This window comes from Clinocottus analis, unplaced genomic scaffold (genome assembly GCF_023055335.1).
Source record: "Clinocottus analis isolate CAN_PGR_092001 unplaced genomic scaffold, fCliAna1.0.p SCAF_7, whole genome shotgun sequence".
Lineage (NCBI taxonomy): Eukaryota > Metazoa > Chordata > Actinopteri > Perciformes > Cottidae > Clinocottus > Clinocottus analis.
Genome location: NW_027176229.1, coordinates 12,380,794 through 12,399,483, shown reverse-complemented (window position 1 = coordinate 12,399,483; position 18,690 = coordinate 12,380,794). Strand labels below are relative to the sequence as shown.

Here is an 18,690-nt window from a genome sequence, read left to right as displayed (position 1 = left end):
ATCACATTTTCACAGAATTATAATTTGAATACAAAATATGTATCGCAGAGGTTCCCAAAGTCCACATCACATGTCTCCACTGCACAATCACCCATGTGCGTGTGCATTTAACAGAACTACATTAACTGCTTGGTTTGTTCCAGCTGTCTTGTTTCAAACAACGCTGTGGCCTCCAGCAGAATGTCATTTGTCTGATTTCCCCCCCACCCACCCAATCCTCATTGCTTTTTCCTTAGTATTCATCTTTATTTTCTTCAATAATGAACTTGCGGCCACTTTAGTGACATTCAGTGTTGCACAGTTTCTCACAGTATCTTTATCTCTGGGCTTGGGCTTCATCAGACCGGTATGGTTTGAGTCAGTCCTTCAGAAAAAGTCAGTTTTCTGGTATTTAAAAAGCTGTTCACAGTGAAAAACATGAAAACATGCAGGCTTGTTCTATTTAATACTATTATGACTCTTGTGACTTCTCTGATGACCTATTATATACATTGAGCCCATTTGCTCCTGCACGATGAAAATACACCATTCCCATAATACTGATGATGTCAATCACTGTTAAAGACAACATTTCTATTCAAAATGTTTTGGGTTATGGTGAAATCTTTTATGACATGGTATGGAGAAACATTCCTGTAATTACAAACAAAGGACCAAAAGTTTTTCCTACATTTTAATGTTTATTGTTGTCATTTTCTTTTGATGATTTACTTACTCTCCATTTTAAAAAAAGTATGACAATAAATACAGTTTTGATAATGTAGCTTTATGTTCAACAGATTACACAATACAGTACAACAAGAATGGTCTCTGCCTTCAACACAAAGTATTGCAATTGTGAAAGTGAGAACAAATGTACAACAACTGTGTTTTTTTTGTTTAATTTAACTGGTTATATTTGTGCAAGCTATTGAGAATGTGACATTATCACAAAAATGTGTCATTGAATAAGCACTGTGACTTATTTTTTTTGCATTTAATCAACCAATGCAAAATAATACATACATTTAATAAGTGCATTTTGCAGAGTTCTACTAAAAAAAATTATGGATTTGTTCGATGCACGATTGAATCTGTTTCACTGTGATCCTATAATTACTATATCTCTCTAGCCATCACTGCTGTCTTTATTTACCTTCAGTGTAGTTTAGTTTTGGGTCACACAGTTTGGACAGTAACTAGTTCACCACAGGGGATGGCTGTTTGAGAAGCCACGTCACCTAAATATGTCTGTGTTGCATACTTAAGCCATATTCAAAACACAAGTAGGGCTTTACCAAAATGAGTATGATCAATAGACAAGGAAGCCAACAAGCTCAATGGCTGCCTTCTTCAGTCTAAAAACAAAATAAACTGCACTTATGTATTATTACTGTTTGTATTATTATTATTATTCTTTAAGTCTAGATTAGAAATAACAAGAATCACAGCTTGTGAAGGTAAAAGGGATGCGTGGCAGGTAGGGCATATCCAGTTTGGGGATTTAACAGAGGAATGGAGTAGGGGTATGGGTAAACAGCAGACCCCATGAGAGCAGGGTTAACTGGACTCATCGGGACGTGTCGATATATTAGTTGAGATTGAGGTAGTCTCATTCTGTTGGGAAGAAAAGCAGGATGTAATAAAGGCTGGTGTCGAGAGTAGCTCCCTGATCTGTCGTAGCTCGACAGGACACACGACACCGGCAGACTGGCAGTGGAAAGGGCCAGACTCTGCTGAGTGGGGGGAACCTTCTGTTGCATTGTCTTGGATTTCTCCCTCTTCTCCGTCTGATAAAGCCACGGTGCCATGTTGTTTAGCTTCTTCGCACAAGTCGGAGACTCGTCCTGCGGCATCAACCTGCCCTGCTGCATTTTATAACCTGGTCGAATAGGAGCGGGCCGCAGAAGCTGCACAGATTTTGGAATAACTTTGGTGAAACTAGAGTTAGATGTTGAGGCCCAATCCAATCTCATTGCGGGAGAGGAGAATGACTGGAAAGGTTGGCTGGAATATTCCCCTCTGCCTTTATGGATTGGCTTCCAGTCAGAGTCTTTATTCTGGACCTTAATGGCGTCTGCGGATTCGGAGCTGATGTCTTTATTCGGTCCTGCAGGGTCTTTGCATATCTGACTACCCTTTCGTTCTTTACTACAGCTGAGTATATTTTCCACAGAGCTGGTACAGTTTTGGGAATGGTCAGAGCCTGATGCAGGATTATCTTCATTTCCTTCAAGGTAGTCCTCTGATGTAACAGAGTAAAGCGAAGGGCTGCGTGAAGAGGAAGGGGATAAAGGCAGCGGCGAGCTGTCGGTGGAGTCGCAGTTCCGGCTGGAAGAAGCCCGGGCCGGAGACTGGGAGCAGTGAATGACAGAGGGCCTTTCTTTATCCTCAGTGTGAGGATTCAGTGGCAAGCTCAGGCTCGCCTGAGCCATCCGCTTTTTTTTCTCCAGAGGAGAGATGACCTCTCCGGCAGCAGACGGGATATAAGCAGTCCAGGGGCCGGGTGTGGGGACTTGGACAGGGTGGGCATAGACAGAAGTGCAAAGACCGGTGGTGGCTCTTTTAGGCAAAGAACAATCTGGAAGGTGTCTATCAGAGGCCCAGAGTGCGGGGTGAGGATGCATCACTGCTTCAATTTGGCAGGCCGCCTCTGGACTTCTCTTGCTGAGTATCTATAAAATAATACAGGGGATGTTTTAGGACACTTTATGTGCTAATACAAATTTGTTTCTTCTTGAGACCTTTTTCCCTAAGTACGTTACCTCTATCTCTGAGTCCATCTCTCTATCCGACTGAGTCCTTTTCCTCTTCCTCTCAGCCTTGGTGACCTTGCCATCCAAATTTCTCTTATATGGCTTCCGTGGTTTGGTTGGGCGCACAGGTCTGTCCTCCTCTCCGGTTATTTGTCTTTCAAAGGGCAGCAAGAGCCTAAACAAAACACATATGTGGTTATAAATCAGTCGATATAATGATTGATTTGACATGTAAGTTAGAAACCAAATGAACCAAATGATGCTCACTTCTCATAGTGTCTGCGAGTGCAAGTAGCTGCGCTTGTGCTTCCCGGACTTCCTCCCAGCTCATCATATACTTTCTTCCAAAGACGCCGTGCTGTCACCTGTTGAATAACAAAGTGTTAGAAAATGCTGCATTGTCTTATTATTTTGTGTGTGCAGTTTCATCCAGCATGTGTGGATATAGGAAGTTCCTTGAAGAAACAGTGGTGATCTCTGAATTTAAAGTTTTTACTTATTTTATTTTGATGTGTTTAAATGTTGTTATGCACAGCGGATGTTTTGGCCCAAGGTCTTCTTTCTCCTTCGGCCTTGAGTTAAATGACAAGTCTGCTGGTTTTCACACACACTTTCATTTTTAGAAGTAGGCAGCCCAGAGGCAGCAGTGAAGGCGGTGGTGAGGGTCAACCCTGTTCAGAGCCCCAGCTCTGCTTTAGTGCCATTTCAACATGAGCTGCACGCTCAGATCTTGTCCTGCAGTATCAACATCAAAGACAACAGAGAGCTCTAGAGCAAACGAGAGCTCTAGAGCAACATTTCCTTCAGTGTGGTAAAAACCACCATGTTACAACACTTAACCTATAGCTCATTTTCCACTTAGAAACCTGAAAGCACACCGGTCAAAGGACTATAAAAAATAGTCAAATAAGAAATTGTACTCACTGATTCATAGCCCCCAAGTTTCTCAGCGGCTTTGTAGATCCTCCAAAGATTTACTGGGGAAGACGACAGACATGAGAACTTCCTTTTTATTCAAATACCATGTGTCCTTTTAACACCGAGCGCAGTGCATCAACTCACTCTGTTTGAAGCCCAGATGTGGGATCCTTTCTATAGGTGTACCTCTGTCCTTCATAAAAGAGTGCAGACTTGACACAAAGGCCTTCTCATCCATTTGCACTAGCTTGGGCCTGACTTCTTCTTCTTCACATTCATTCATAGAGTCGTCAAGGATCTCAATGACAGTGGGAGAAACCTAGTGTGGAGAAAACAGACGCGTAAGAGAAAACATGTCAAACGTTTTGCATGAAAATCAAATAACTCAATGTGACGTGATCCACTGCACATATAGGAGCCTGTTTTACAAAGATGAGAAATAAGATAAAGATTAATCTCATGGGACGCAAATGTTGAAACATCAAAACCAGAGAGTAGGGTTGTACCGCTACTTTCAATAGATAACCGCTACACATCCTGTCTGGAGAGAAAGCAGCAGACTTGTGGGGTTTTTGGTCTGGAGTTGTCAGTCGCCGGTATCACATTTTGAAAAACAAACATGAAGCAAAAAGACGTTATATAAAAACTAAAGTGTTGTTATCTAACTCTGAATAAAAATGCTGCTTTGTAATTTCTAAGAAATAACTGTCATCATGTTTGCTATATTTCTGCAGAACTAGTTTCATTAACAGTGATGATACCAAGAAACTAGACGTATCAAGTGTTACAATCCAGACTACCCAGAACTTCAGCGTAAGAAATTGACAATGTCACTATTTGTGGTTTGTAAGAAAGGAGAAATGAAACAGTGAAGACCAGCCGAATTAAGATCAACATTTAAACAGGTTTCAAGAAGAAAAGTAGAAAACATTAAAGTATTAGGAAGATACATTGTTGATGAAGATGATGCAGTGTCTGTATTTTTAACACATTTCTGTTGTTGTTGTATGGCTTTAAATGTTTGATTTGGGGATTGTGCTTTTACGTTATCACGTTAAAAAAAAAACTCAATTTTATTGTTTTTGTTGTGTGGGTGTATCAAATGTGGTATAAATATATTGTAGTTTTTTTTTTACTGCAACAATATTATTCCCACTGGCTCAAACAGCACAAATACTCACTTCTGTTTTGTTCATGCCGATATGTGAAACCTCACACCGTTGTAGCGATCAATTTCAACAGATTAGATGTTAAGAAGAGGCCGCAATGGACAGTGTCAGTACCTTCTTTTGAATCAGCACACAGAGAAGCGGCTTTATTTCACTCTTCAACAAATCAGCTTGACGTGGTTTCATATTGAATAAAGTTCCTCTATGTGGTTCCTGGTTCCGAGAAGTAGGTCTCCAGAGTGAGTAATAGTGAAGGTGCAGGCCTTTAACCAAGATTACCCTGACTGAGTCACAGTTCAGCAGCTCCACAATGCTGTTCCCAGACAACAGCTCTGACTTTCCAGTTCTGTATCATCTGCTTTTCCCACTGCAGACATTATGTTTCTACTCAAAATGTTGAAAAGTCATATTTGGCAAATCACTTTTGATTGTCTGTATTTCCACAACTGAGATAAGCTGATAAACATGAATACAACATTATATTATCACCTGAACATAAAATAATGAGAAGGTGGTGCCCATGTTAAAATTGCGAAAGACATCTTGGAATCTTGCATAAAATTCACCAGTCTTCAGTTACTGTCAGTCACTGTTTTCAAGTCTGATTCATTTATACTTTCTTGGTTGCCAACAGGAAACGTCTGCTCTCGAAGCCACACACTGTAGACCCTTTGCTGCAGATTTCAATGTGATTATAATTGTGAAACACTCAGTTGATTTCCACTAGATCATTTTTTTTGGAAAACTGCGTGGGTGATGTAGATGTCAATGTGTCAATGTGTGATTCTCACAATGATTGTCAGTGGCGTGTTGTATTGGTGCTATCGGCAGGCCACAGAAACCACCAGGCTTTCAACTATCAACAGCTTTGGAAATGTGATGAGTTAATTTGTGTTTCTCATATTGTAGCTCTCATTTCACTTACCAGAATACTGGCTTGTGAAGACCTCCGGCAGTTTCTCTATGTGCAATGAAAATATTGTGGCGTGTCTCATGGGGTGAGATGTGTGTGCGTTTTATGACCCTCTCAGGATACAACGCACAATTACATATTTCTTGTTACTCATTTCACAATCAGCCATCAAGATGAAACAACTGTACTGACACAATCAGCACTTGAACATTTTTTTTTCCACGATCTCAAATTCACTAAAAAAAGGAAATGAAAACACAGCTCACTCTGAGCAGTCATGCCTGTAGTCACTGATTAACTGTAACTGAAGGAAATTGCCCAGACTGCTTCCAGAAGGCCAACGGACATTTAATCAGCGGCGAGTGTGGCGAGTACCTGCTTCTCTGTTCCCTCCTGTTCGTCACCGGCTGCTGTTTGTTGTGACATCTCACTCTGGTCCTCCTGAGCTTCATGAAACACACAGCAGGAGCAAGACATTTAGCGTTTACCTCCAAAAGACAACTGTGGATTTTATTTCAAAGAACCACAGTCGAGGAAGCAAGACCTCCAAATGAATGTTGGTCAATGTTGGAGAAACATTGCTGGAATATATCTTCTATTTAAAAAAGTACTAAAGCCACACGTCATCACTGCTGGGAATGTAGTCATTTGATCTAATTTACGTAATGGTCAGATGAGTGATCAACACAACAGCTAGACATTTAGAGAACATATTGTCAACTGAGTCTGATACAAAACCACAGTTTGCAAAACCACATCCTGCTCATGAACTAACCACTTGCATGCTGCTCGTACGATATTGTAACACATAAACGACATTAATGGCAAAAGTGAGATAATCTGAATCAATAAACTACAACATACATAAAACATAATACTTCCTTATACTTGATGATTGTTAAAAAAACACTACACATGATATTACTATTGGTACTGGAATATGAGATATTAATAATCACTGTGCATTATATTTGTATGCTTCATGTTTCTCTCAATATTAGCATCATATTAATGCATTTCATGAGCGAAAGGGCCATTTGAGACCACAATCCATGAAATGTAATTCGTTCAGCTCCAGACCTCATAGCCCTCCACCCACAGTGATATCACAAACCAATATGCTTCTCTTTTGAGAAATCTTATTTCCTGTGCTGTGGCTTGAACCTTTAATTCTGCTTTCAGTAGCCTCAAACTACTTTGTTTATTGTGTTGATACTGTATCATTTTTCCAGCATTTTTGAACATGTGCTCTTCATTTTTATGGTTTTGTTTCTTTGCCAATTAACACATTACCTACGGTGTTTTCACCAGACATTGTGATTATAAATTCCTGAGACAGAATTTAGTTCTCAATCAATTTTTTATTTTTTTTTTCCACAAATGAATGTATTTACAATGCTTCCGCAAACACAGACCTGGTACAGCTTTTTATATATTGTTTAAAGATGGTATTTTAGTGTGATAAAGTGTTAATATTCAACAAGGACAATATCTAAAACTATACACTATTTAACTGATTGCAGTAAATACATAAAACAGTACAACAAACATAACAGTCCTTCTTACCCATTTCCAGAAGTTGCTTTCTCTCTGGCTTGACAGAGTTTTGTGACAGTAATTCACGCGGCGTCCTCTTCCACTTCACACCACTAAACAGGAAGCTGTCTCCACAAAACAGTTTCATTGGTTGTACTGTTTGCTTTGCAGTAGGTGAGTCTGGGAAACTGAGTTTTGTTTCTTAGTTTCTCAAGTCTTACAATGTCTGTTCTCTGTTTCATCACCTGATTTTCAGACAAAACAACGACAAACTACCAACGTTACTTATTTTTGTTGCTGTCTTATGTTTCCAATGTTGTTAGCAGCACATAAAACTGTAATGCCATCACTGCTTTTTTTATTAATATATTGCACATTAAACACAAATACAAATATGTCACCAATGAGATAATAATAGTTAACATGCATATCTTTATAGACTTTATAGTGATTCAACAAAGTTTGTGATACAATGATTTATGCCTGGTCAGCTTCAGTGTGTAGACAGAACTCAAAACCACCAAAATAGCTGAATTTAGGGAAGTGAAAGAAACATTCAAGTGATGCCAAATGAAGGTTTAAAAGTGCATAAGTGTACATCATTAAAACAACATATTTTAGATTTTTATTTTCAGAAAAGCAAAGCAAGGCCGTCCCACTTCCGCCAATGTACTGACCATCATTCCTGAGTAAGCATCAGCAAGGTAAGAAGATAAACCACTCATTACACTTTCATTTTTACTTAGGTGCATCCATATTGGTTTCCATTAGGTACATTATATTGTTTGAGTTTGAAACTTTCAACCCTAGTCCTGCTTTTTGAGTTGCTCAACTAGGTGTGAGGTAAGAAATCAAACTGCTGCTGTGCAAACCTAAAAGCACCAAAATAGGACTTTAAAGTATACACACAAGCATATAGTTTGACTCATTAAAGCTAAAAGCTAAGTAAACACAGACTCTCAAAGCTCCCTTGTAGGTAAATGAAGGTTTCTAGACTGGCTGGTAGCTTCCGGGACTAAAGACCTCACATTTTAAGGAAGAAGCGAGGACCTACTTCTTTAAAATGGTTCCTACTGGCCATTGCCTCAAAGATATTGTCAAAAATGAAACACCAGGACAATGCAGAAGCAGCTTTTCAAATAGAGACGAGTGGTCGAAAAAAAAACAAACCAATCAGCTATTTATACTCCCCGTTATGAGTCAGAGGGAGTCGTGTCAAGATTTTACGTACCCTACGGACATATGGAAAGCATTAAGGTCAACTTACTTTCCTATGGATTTCATGTTTGATTAAAGACAGTTGCAGTATTTTTCAGGTCACATTCAAATATGAGTGTATTTCCCCTCCATTTTCCAGCATGAACCTCAATACAATTACACCATCTTGTGACAAAACACTGACGAGTGATGAAGCTGCACACGATCCACATTTCCTCCCCATGTTTTTGATCTATTTAAAAGGGGATGCCCTATTCTCCCCTATATCTGTTGCGGATAGAGTATGACATTTCAAAATGATTAACATTTAAATGTCAAAATAACCAAATATCTACAAACTGTCCAAATGTCAAGCGGGATTCTTTTGTGGTTTGATAGACACAAAACATTTTTTTTGTTGCTTTTTCAGTTGCTCAACAAGGTGCACTACACAAATGGAAGGACTGTGATATTAAACTGTTTATGTTCCTCCCATATGAACAATAGATGTAGATATAAAATACAACTTTTCATCTAGATATAAAATCTGATTCACGAAAGACACAGTGAGACTTCATTGAGGCAAAACTACTCTAATAAACGAATAAATACAGAATAACTTGTGTATAATGTATGTCATACATGAGGCTTCATAGGAAATATATTTTATTACCATCTAATGCTGACAATGTTTTGCAGAACTGAAGCCAAAAACAAATGTGGAGACAATGAGCAAAAACATCAGTTAAAAGACTGAGAAAATCCCCAGCTATTCATTTCAGACTTTCACTGAGATAAACATGAGGTTGAGATCAGGGCCACACAATGCAAATGACAACGTCTGGAGAAAATATTGTGAATTCAACACACAAGAGATTTCCTGTCTGAAGTGAGTCACTCTCTTGGGAACAATCTACAAATGTTGTAGCGGTTTGATGATTGCAGTCACAGTGGGAAACGTCCGTTAGATGAATAAGATCTTTCCAGAATAAATGGGTCTGGAGAAGCATCCAGTAGTTTTAGTGCTAAGTACAAACTAACAGAAATAGATCTGCAAACATTAATAGAAGAGGTGCAAGGTTTAAATAGTGAGAGTTAATGTTTATCGTTGATAGCGTTTCGAGGGGGCGTAGGTGTATGTGTGATTTTAAGAGATTGAGTCATTTAGTTACAAGCCAATATCAAATTCCATTTAAAAAACAAATTTGATACAGAATGAAACTGAATATTCGGAAAATATTTAATGGACTAAGGGTGTCAAAGTACATTACATTTTTATTTCAGAAAGATTTAAATTAATTTTCATTTGTTTCTTCTTGAGTAATATATAGCACAAGCATGATTTGCATAAAGGATATAAGATTAGCAATTGACAGCAAATGTTTTAAACAGTGAAACATTCAGGACACAGATTTGGTCATCCAGGTAGATATTAATAAAGGATTGGGGAGACAAAAAAAAAAAGAATTAAGTCTGAAAATGAAACCTATGCATTACAGGTGAATTCCCCAGCTGTTGCCCCATTCCAGGAATGTGTGTGTGTGTGTGTGTGTGTGTGTGTGTGTGAGTGAGAGAGAGAGAGTTCCCGTTACACCTCTGAAAATCCCTAAAGACCTATCTGAAAAGATGTGACAACACGGCTATTGGTTATTTATTTTATTATGAAGAATGTCTGTGCATTACAATAGACTCTGGAAAAACAAAATACAATGGATATATGATGCTCTTTCTACTCCTAGTTATTTTTTCCTTTTATAGTCTAAAAAGCTCAAAAGAACAAGAACTTTGTTCGGTGATTAAAACAGTGAACATACAAGTTTTCAATTTAAATGTAACCGCATTCATTTCCTGTCATTATGGCACCCTTACATCCCAAATTACGTACTAGAGATCTGTAATGCACTCAAATTCAACCTCAGACCAGCGAGATTCACACAAAGAAAAAAATGCTGACTTTGTTTTATTCTCTTTAGCTTGTCCCTGAAATGCTATATTTTGAAATAATCTGGTACAGATGACGAAGGAATAATAAAAAAAAAAGAATCACAGTAAAAGGGAACTGAACTGTTTGATGCATTCCCCACTAAATCCACCCAGAGCACAGCAAACATCATTTCGATTTGTTTTAAATATTCACTTCAACCACAGCAAGATCAGTACTAAAACATAGTTTGGTATTCACACAGAATCAATCACATAAAAAGGAAAGTTCAGTCTGCCAGTAAAGAAAGGCAAAAACAAGGCAAAGGATTGATTATACTGTAGCTGGTACCGCCATTTTTTAAATATATTTTGTTCTTCCCTGAAACGTACAGGAACATTTGCTACAAGTAACAACTAAATTATACCTGAAATAGAACTGAAGTTACTTTGTAAGGAATGTGAACTAGAAGTGCTGTTACTACTTAAAGACTTAACAAAGGCTAATTTTGTACGGCATCACATTTATAGGAAAAGATATGTAATTTAGGGGGGGAGTGGGAGCATTGGTCCGACTAGGTCTTCACAAATCCCTAAACCATGCCATCAGTTGCTCACAACATCAAAAATTTAATAGAATTGCTTTCTTAAAGACGAAAGATTTCAAAAGCTTCTGGCCCACGATTACCATCCAGTCATTGGTCCACGATGTGGAGGATCGTTTACTCCATTTTAGCCTGATCAGCTCACATGTGTGCGAGGGCTGACTGTTTTACTGCAGATGTCGTGGGTGGGGTGGGGAGAGTGGGGGTCTGGGCTAAATAAGCTCCACGTAATTGGCTGGGAACATTCCAAAATGGCCGTCTGGGCTGTAGCCCCGCCACCAGCCCTCGTCAATCATCTCGATTCCGGTGATGATATTGTCGGGATCGAATGAGATCTCCGTGTCATCAGCTGGAGGAGAAAAGCAGTGTCTCATGAACGTCATGCAACATTTTCAATAGAGAGCACTTATTGCAATTTTATTGGTCGATTAACGATACAAATTGATTAATTAGGAACTAGTCCATTTACTCTTAAGGTATTGATAATAGAGAAAAATAAAACTCACCAGCCTGGTAGTCATACAAAGCTCTAGCACAGGTGCCTCTGTCTGGTGTCTCCACGGTTGTCTCTTCTGGTTCCTCAGCAGTCACCTCATAAGAGTTAATCTCCTCCACCTGGGAATGGAATAAGTAATGCAGTGTTTCAGTTAAGACTTCATGTCAGGAAGTGACATAATCACAACAAAACACAGACTTGAGTGAGGCATTACTTTTTAGAAAACGGTCATCAAGTATGGCATTCTAATTAAAGTAGTTTGTTTTATTACTAAATAATAAAGTTGAATCAAATAAAATAGCCCCTGCTGGGCTGGCTGCCTGCACATACAAAAGTGGTTGTTATGGATGAAGTTACATTGGAATGTGGCCTACACAAACATTGAGCATATTTAGCATAGCGTAGCTGATGTTGGTTCTAATTCCTTATCTGGCTATTTATTTACATTATTTTTATGTTGCTAGTGGAACCACTGAAACACATTCCAGCTTTATCAGGATGACTTTGATAACTGCTTTTGTTTGGTGAAGGTGTGTTGCTCTTCTTTTTCCAGTCCCCAAGTTTCAGTTGCTTTGGAGTGAAGTTTCACACTTTTGGAATCTGAACATGTTAAGGCCTGCATCAATTAGTGTCTCTCATCGTGGGGCTGCGGAGGAATTTCATGCTTAAGGTAAGTAAACAATCACCTGAGCAGGCTCTTCATAAGGGGTCTCTTTGACGTAGGAGTTGGCAGCCTGTGTCTTCTCTGAAAAGACAGATTACTATCAGTACGTTGTCTCTGGGCCATCTACCTACCAGCAGGTGGCAGCAGCTGCAACAGTTTGGCTGGAGGGAATAATATGTGCTCAAAACAAATTACAAAATAACATGTATGACAAGCAGATGGGTGGGTTGGAAAACTGATGCTTAACACTGAGGCTGGTGTATGAAATGGGTCCCACCTTCACATTGCTCCTGGGGGGTCGCCTCCTGCTCATCATACTCACACCTGGACTGTCCATCATCCACATCGGGCTCTTATCGCCCAAAACACAAGCACAGACATGCGTGTACACAGGTGAACACATTCACAAGCCCACACAGACTGGAAACAAACACTCATGTCAGCCACAAGGGGATTGTTGACATGTTTCACTTGAAGAGTAACAAAACACTAATCTGACATTTCCTATGAAACAAGAAGTACATTGAAAGGAAGCATGACTCATGATGCAATTTGTGATTATTGATTAAGGATTATGGAGATGAATACACACAGACACAAACAGAAAAAAAACAATGACAAATAAAGCATGGTGTTTTAAGTTAAATATTAGACAGTCACCCAATATGTGGTGTATGCATTGAGTATGTACCAGTGTGTGTGTGTGTGTGTGTGTGTGTGTGTGTGTGTGTGTGTGTGTGTGTGTGTGTGTGTGTGTGTGTGGTAGCTCACACCTGTGGCACGGACAGGAGAGGCGGAGCCTGCTGGCACAGGAGAAGCTTGGCGCTGAGGTGAGCTGGCTCTCTCACTTTCATACACTGGCTTAGACAGAAAAGGGCTTTGCAGACGCCCTGAGCAGAGACACATATGGAACCCCCAAATCATGCAACGAAAAAAATGGACGCGAGAGAAAACATAGTGCAGACCGGTGGAACGGAAGAGCAGACACCATGATGGAGACACAGCGTTAAGTATGACTATGAGACAACAAGGCAGTCTGATGGAAAGTTAAAGCTGTCGGCAGGCAATCTCCTTGAGAAAAATCACTGGTTTGTACTCTCTGCAAGCAAGGCTAAGAGAGCTTGGCAGTAATGCAGGAAGAGCTGTGACATTTAAAGCAAACACATATACATTGAGAGGTCACTGTATGCAGGGCTGGTACCTGGCTGGGGGCTGGCAGGGGCAGCAGAGGAAGTGTCTGAGTCACTGGGAGTTATTCCCCTCTCTCTCTGCTTGAACATCTCTCTGGGGTTCATGGCACGCTGAGAGATGAGAGAAGCTGCCTCCTAGGAACACAAATAAATGCAATAAGCATTAGACAGTCGCAAGTTTATTAATAATGCAGCGATAATGTTGCTGAGAGAAAAAGTACAAGATAGATAGATGTTGCTGTAAACAGCAATTGAGGAAGGAGAGCTCATGCAGCAAAGAGTAAAAAAATAGGTGTTAAGGTGGGCTTCAAATGATTGACATTTGATTAGGACAAATAGTTGTTTTGAAATAGGAAGTAAAAAGGAAAGTAGTCCGGCCAGAAGAGAGCGCTTTCAGGAAGAGGAACTCACATTGGCCTTTTCCACAGATTCACCTCTCTTGACTGCTTTCTTCTGGACAGCTTGGTCGTCCTCCTGCTCCTCCTGATAATGTCGATATCAATGTTGGCACGGCTGACATTAGCTACTTTGGTGCCTTCAGAAAATGTGTGCACTACCAAAACTTATTTAACTATAAAGATATTTCTAGATAAGTGATCTCACACCGGTCCTCATTTACCCTCTTTTCAGCATCTGACTCCTTATTATCCATCAGGTTACTTCCAAGTTGAAAACCCAAAGTAACATATAGTGAGACACTCACCATGCGTTTCCCCTGGTCTTTGGGCTCAGAGTCCTGCTGCTGCTGGTACTTCCTATTCAAGAAAAAGAATTTAGAAGAAGAGAAGAACATTTGTAGTTTGAACCCTATAGGTGATTCTTCATACCGGTCTTAACTACTGTGTATTTTCTTCAGTTGCTACCTACTTTTGTTGGTCGATTTGAGTGGCCCTCTCCTTGTCCCTTTTGTCCCTCTGCACTGCCTCTTTGGCCTCTCTGTCTTTCGTCTCCTTATCCAGGTGCTGGCGCGCTTCATCTGCCTTGCGCCGATCCTCCAGGCGACGTTTCTCCTCTTCTTTCTAAAAGCCGATCAGACAGCAAGGTCAGCGATGGGTTTGGCCTCTTCAAATATTACCGTAATTAAAAAGCTTGATTTCGTAATAGTTTGTCTAATAAAAGCGCAAGGCAATGAGCACCACTTCCTGGGTGTATTCATGAGTATGAGTGAAAACAGCAGACAAAAGGACCAAGTTACAAGATTTATTTTGCTGACTTACATTTGTGATGGATTGAAAACTACCTGCCTTGTATTTTTATACAGATGTTTCAAAACTGCAACATGAGGATTGTTGCAATTTAAATGAGTCAACGGGTGAAAAAAAAAAAAGTGTATATAACTTAAATAACAAATATTTTAAAAAGGTATTCTTGACACCATCTCAAAGGTGATGTTGAAGTCTGCAGCAGATTCATGCAAGTTCAGGAGCCTACCTCAGCTTGAGCCCAGAAGTTGTCCTTGTTGGTCTTTTTGATTTCGGACATAGCGTTGGTCTTTTGGTACACCGAACCCTACATGAAGAAAACAACAATTTTATACCATTGTGTAAACATCTTGCATTGCAAAATAAAAAAATAGAGTATCATCCAACTATGTAAATAGTTCGTTAGAATATTTTACTGAAACCTAATCCACCCCTTTTTTCCCATTTATTAATCATAATTCATGGTCATTATTCATTAACTGGACAACAATGTTAACGTTTATCTTCTGTTAACTGATGTCACACCAGATATTTGGTTACAATATTAACACAGTGAGCCTAATATACATAGTATGAATTGTTTTGATATTTTAAAAACTATACAATATGAACTAATGGTTCTTTCTTGTACGTAGAGATCATTTTTGTTGGCCTGCAGTCCTTTGGAGAGTGTTTGTTGAAACTTGTTTCGAGTGGCAAAGCTGGTTAAGTGTGTGTAGTAGTCATAACAAAGAGAAGCAGAAAACATTTCAAATGTATCCATGTTTTGAGATTTAGGAGCCAAGCTAAGATCTAATCCCCTGCTTATCTTTCGAGAATGAAACATAAGCGAACAGGATGACACAACTGCATGCGCTGCATACCACAGGACCCTGAGGACCACTGTCCTGGAAGCGGCTGGAAGCTTCTTTGTGGAAGTTGTAGTTGGCTCCAGAGGCTTTGGCCACCTTTTCTTTGATCACGTCAGGCTCCACATCTTCTTCTCCTCTGGCGTTTATTGTGACATGGGCCCCCTGCAACAGCATTAGATAAAAAAATAATTGTAATACTTGCACAAATAGAAGAACACCCACAGTTATCTTAATTTATGTGCCAACCACTCATTTGATTAAATGTGCTTTTTATTGGACATTGACACCCATGTCTTCTTTATGTTTAGTCTAGCATACATAAATCCTCCTTTGCAAACATGGACTAAATATAGAAATTTAAATGCATATTAAAAAAATAGACTCAAAAATTGGTGCAATGTTACCCTAAGAAAATTGGCCATTGAGCTGACATGGTTTGCACATATTCCTTTTCTGGCGTCCTTCACTCCTTCTCCAGTCTGAAACACACACAAAAAAAGAAACACACAAAAACAAAAACTTCCTAAGTTCAAAGAGGGACACTTCAAAAAGGATAAACAAATGTATAATAGTTAAGAGTAGCACAAACCCAGTTGATGAGGACATATTTAGGCAGGCCAGAATTTGGATCCTGGACCCGGCAGAAAGCATACATTACTTTTCCACTGTTCAACTCTTCAACCATCTCCTCCAGTCCTCCATCTGACACACAAATGATATGGAAAAGTCAAATGGCTACTGTGGTTAGTTGTGCAACTGGGACATTTTTCTTCAAACAAATTATGGGGTTGGAAAGCAGGGGCAAGCACTCCTTTTGTGCTGATATTTTAGTACTGCATGCTGTACTGCAATGTTGACAATGAAATTCCTGCACACATTTGATAATATTGTGTTGCGCTCATTAAACACTGATAACAATATCTACTCAGTTACTCACCTCCCTTTTCTGCCAGGCGGATATCATTACTGTTTCCCTCGTAGGTAAACAAGGCCCTGTGAAAAACACAGGATTAAGGATATTAAAATACAAGTTAAACAGATCACACTGAGACAAACAAGCGTTTGTTTGACGTGCATCATTTGACAATAAACAAAACAATGGGAGTTTTCATAATACATTTGTATGCAACCATCACCTCTAAGCCCTATTCCAACAGGATACATTTTACAAAAGTATGGTTGGTTAAATTCGTTACTGCTGCCATTTCAAAACCAATCAAAATCAGCCATTTACACATTGTAGGTAAATTGGTTAGTTGTTTGAGTAAGTTTATAATTTAATTTATCGTCTTTATTGTTGTATTACTGTATTGAGTAATAGTGAGTCAGTAACATAGTCTGGTTTGTTTGTGCCTTGCCATTAATCCTGTCTTCCCCTTTCTTGTGTTTTATATGGTCCCATGAACCTGTCTGTCTGGGCGGCACTTAATCTCTCTCCTGCCTCCAATCAATCTGCACACCTGAGTTCCATCAACTCATCAAGCTCCTCCTGCACATCCACTCAAGTCTTTACCAGAACGTTCAGTTTTTCTACGTGGTACCAACGCTAAAGCCTCAATACCAGTTTGGTAGGATATCGTGTGCATCTGTCTGAACTCAGTTAACCTTGTTTTCCTGAGTCCCAGGTTACAACAATATTAGAAAATGAATTACTGACGATTAAAGGATGAGGGAGGGATCCAACTAGGATTAAATAGAGTTAAAACAATTCGTCCATTGTTATAAAAGTTAATGTACAACAATTTAAGAAATCATATCTGAGGTTTTTTCCAAGCAAAATATTTCCTGAATCGTTAAGGATCGAATGCCTTAATTTGTTGTAAATAATTGTAAACTGAATAGGAAATAATTGAGATGAATTGATGAAAAAATGTTTCGTTGGAGCTGTAATTTAATCAACAATTATGATTGCAGATATTTCATGACAGCCATAAATGTTCTAGTTTTACCTTAAGGTACAACATTTGACTATCTTTATACAGAAACGTACGAGACCTGCTTGTATTTTTATGCAACCATGTGAAAGGCCCACATAATTGGCACGATAACTAGCTAGTTTACGATTGTCCAAATTAAAGCCCAAAACTGAGTGAAGAGTCGCAAACATTTACGAGACACCCAAGACTAAATACATGGCCAGCAGGAGGATTCTCTGGGCAATTGCGCCTTGAGATTAATTATTCAGGTCATCCTTAAACAAGATTAATTTCATCAAATCACACACGCACAGAAAAAAAGAGGTAGCGCGAAGAGGAAGTTCCTGCATTCGACTTTCACAGTTTGGCCTCTCATTTAACTTCTGATTCCTTACCAGGAAGTGAGTGAGGTAGCCAGCAACCTATTCATCAAATTGCAGGAGAAACAATCGTACACAAACATTTAAATAAACATGTAAATACAATACATGCACGACATATTAAAGTGTTCAGCTCGCTGGTTGGTCATTGCACCGATCTGTTAGTTAGGTTAGCTGATTAACAACGTGACTAGCTGTTCAGTTAGCTCTTCTTTCAGGTCCACACGCGTCACACAGACAATAAATGCGATAAAGCAAAACTTCCACGAAGCTGGCTTTAGCTTCAGCTCCGTGACGGACCACTTAACGAGCAGCAGGTCTGCTGTGAGGGACAAAGTGACATGAAGTCCCAGGTTGAGTTTATCCATCGCTCGGTGACCGTTAACTTAACGTGACTTGAGGCTGCACGCGAGACAACCCTGGAGCTAACGTAAAGGCTCTCCCCCGAACGCCGAATGCCGCTGTGGACAGACCGCTCCTTACCAGTTGGTGTTGGATTTCTCATCGACCACTTCTTTGAACGCAGATGTTAACGCCGAGCCATTTTTGCTGAGATTAACTGCCATCGTTATGCGGGGTACAGCTAGCCAGCTAGCTATCCGGGATGCGCCCTTCCTATCGGGAGGAGTGGCGATGATGCTGACTTTCAGCTGTGCAACGCGGGGTCCTACGTGTTGTGTAGCGTGACAGTCCGCGAGCGCGGAGCTCGTTTGCGGTTTTTATTTATTTATAATATAAATCTCTCTATGTACTATGTGCAGTACAAGTTCTGAATACGTTTTTAGATGCACTTCTTTCTTTATGTATTAAAGCTAGAAAGATGGAAATATCGGTCTGCGCCAAGATGACAATTTCTGCACCGCACCAACCTCGCTTAAGAGCTGACTGAATCAAACGTACCCTTGAGCTGTGCGTGGATATACGGTGGCGCAACTTTGAAAGTGTAACAAAACCAGTACACGTACGATAATCACAGAACTTTTCTCTGCTTAGTTATA

The 18,690-nt window shown here is 39.6% G+C and overlaps 2 protein-coding genes across 6 annotated transcripts; both read right to left on the bottom strand.

Annotated features, from left to right (window-relative positions):
- Window positions 1–896: 896 nt before the first annotated feature.
- arid5a (AT-rich interactive domain 5A) lies at window positions 897–6,212 on the bottom strand. Its single transcript, XM_068604997.1, has 6 exons — window positions 6,111–6,212; window positions 3,798–3,972; window positions 3,660–3,712; window positions 3,003–3,100; window positions 2,745–2,910; window positions 897–2,654 (listed from the first exon to the last, which is right to left on the bottom strand). The coding sequence occupies exons 1-6, from the start codon at window positions 6,210–6,212 to the stop codon at window positions 1,425–1,427; spliced, it is 1,824 nt and encodes a 607-aa protein (XP_068461098.1). The 3' UTR covers window positions 897–1,424.
- A 3,897-nt stretch (window positions 6,213–10,109) lies between these two features.
- Window positions 10,110–18,334, bottom strand: dbnlb (drebrin-like b). 5 transcript variants are annotated; one of them, XM_068566414.1, is made up of 15 exons: window positions 18,176–18,334; window positions 16,334–16,389; window positions 15,986–16,098; window positions 15,801–15,875; window positions 15,409–15,558; window positions 14,775–14,852; window positions 14,211–14,362; window positions 14,047–14,098; window positions 13,755–13,826; window positions 13,355–13,478; window positions 12,927–13,043; window positions 12,431–12,505; window positions 12,176–12,234; window positions 11,500–11,608; window positions 10,110–11,342 (listed from the first exon to the last, which is right to left on the bottom strand). In XM_068566414.1, exons 1-15 carry the CDS (start codon window positions 18,256–18,258, stop codon window positions 11,206–11,208), a joined length of 1,452 nt encoding a protein of 483 aa, XP_068422515.1. In that variant the 5' UTR covers window positions 18,259–18,334; the 3' UTR covers window positions 10,110–11,205. The 5 variants fall into 5 exon arrangements, with proteins under 5 accessions (XP_068422515.1, XP_068422516.1, XP_068422518.1 ...); XM_068566415.1 differs by lacking the exon at window positions 18,176–18,334 and adding an exon at window positions 17,708–18,055; XM_068566417.1 differs by lacking the exon at window positions 12,927–13,043.
- Window positions 18,335–18,690: the final 356 nt, after the last annotated feature.

Bases quoted from the DNA above. Each gene is read 5' to 3' on its own strand.
- arid5a (XM_068604997.1), bottom strand. From the start codon at position 6,212: ATGTCTTGCTCCTGCTGTGTGTTTCATGAAGCTCAGGAGGACCAGAGT. The intron at 3,101-3,659 runs GTGAGTACAATT...GTTATTCAACAG, and splicing joins AACTTGGGGGCTATGAATCA to GTGACAGCACGGCGTCTTTG. The intron at 2,655-2,744 runs GTAACGTACTTA...ATTATTTTATAG, and splicing joins AGATGGACTCAGAGATAGAG to ATACTCAGCAAGAGAAGTCC.
- dbnlb (XM_068566414.1), bottom strand. From the start codon at position 18,258: ATGGCAGTTAATCTCAGCAAAAATGGCTCGGCGTTAACATCTGCGTTC. The intron at 16,390-18,175 runs GTAAGGAGCGGT...TGTTTTTCACAG, and splicing joins GAGAAATCCAACACCAACTG to GGCCTTGTTTACCTACGAGG. The intron at 14,853-15,408 runs GTATGCAGCGCA...TTCTTCATGTAG, and splicing joins GTGGTCCTCAGGGTCCTGTG to GGTTCGGTGTACCAAAAGAC.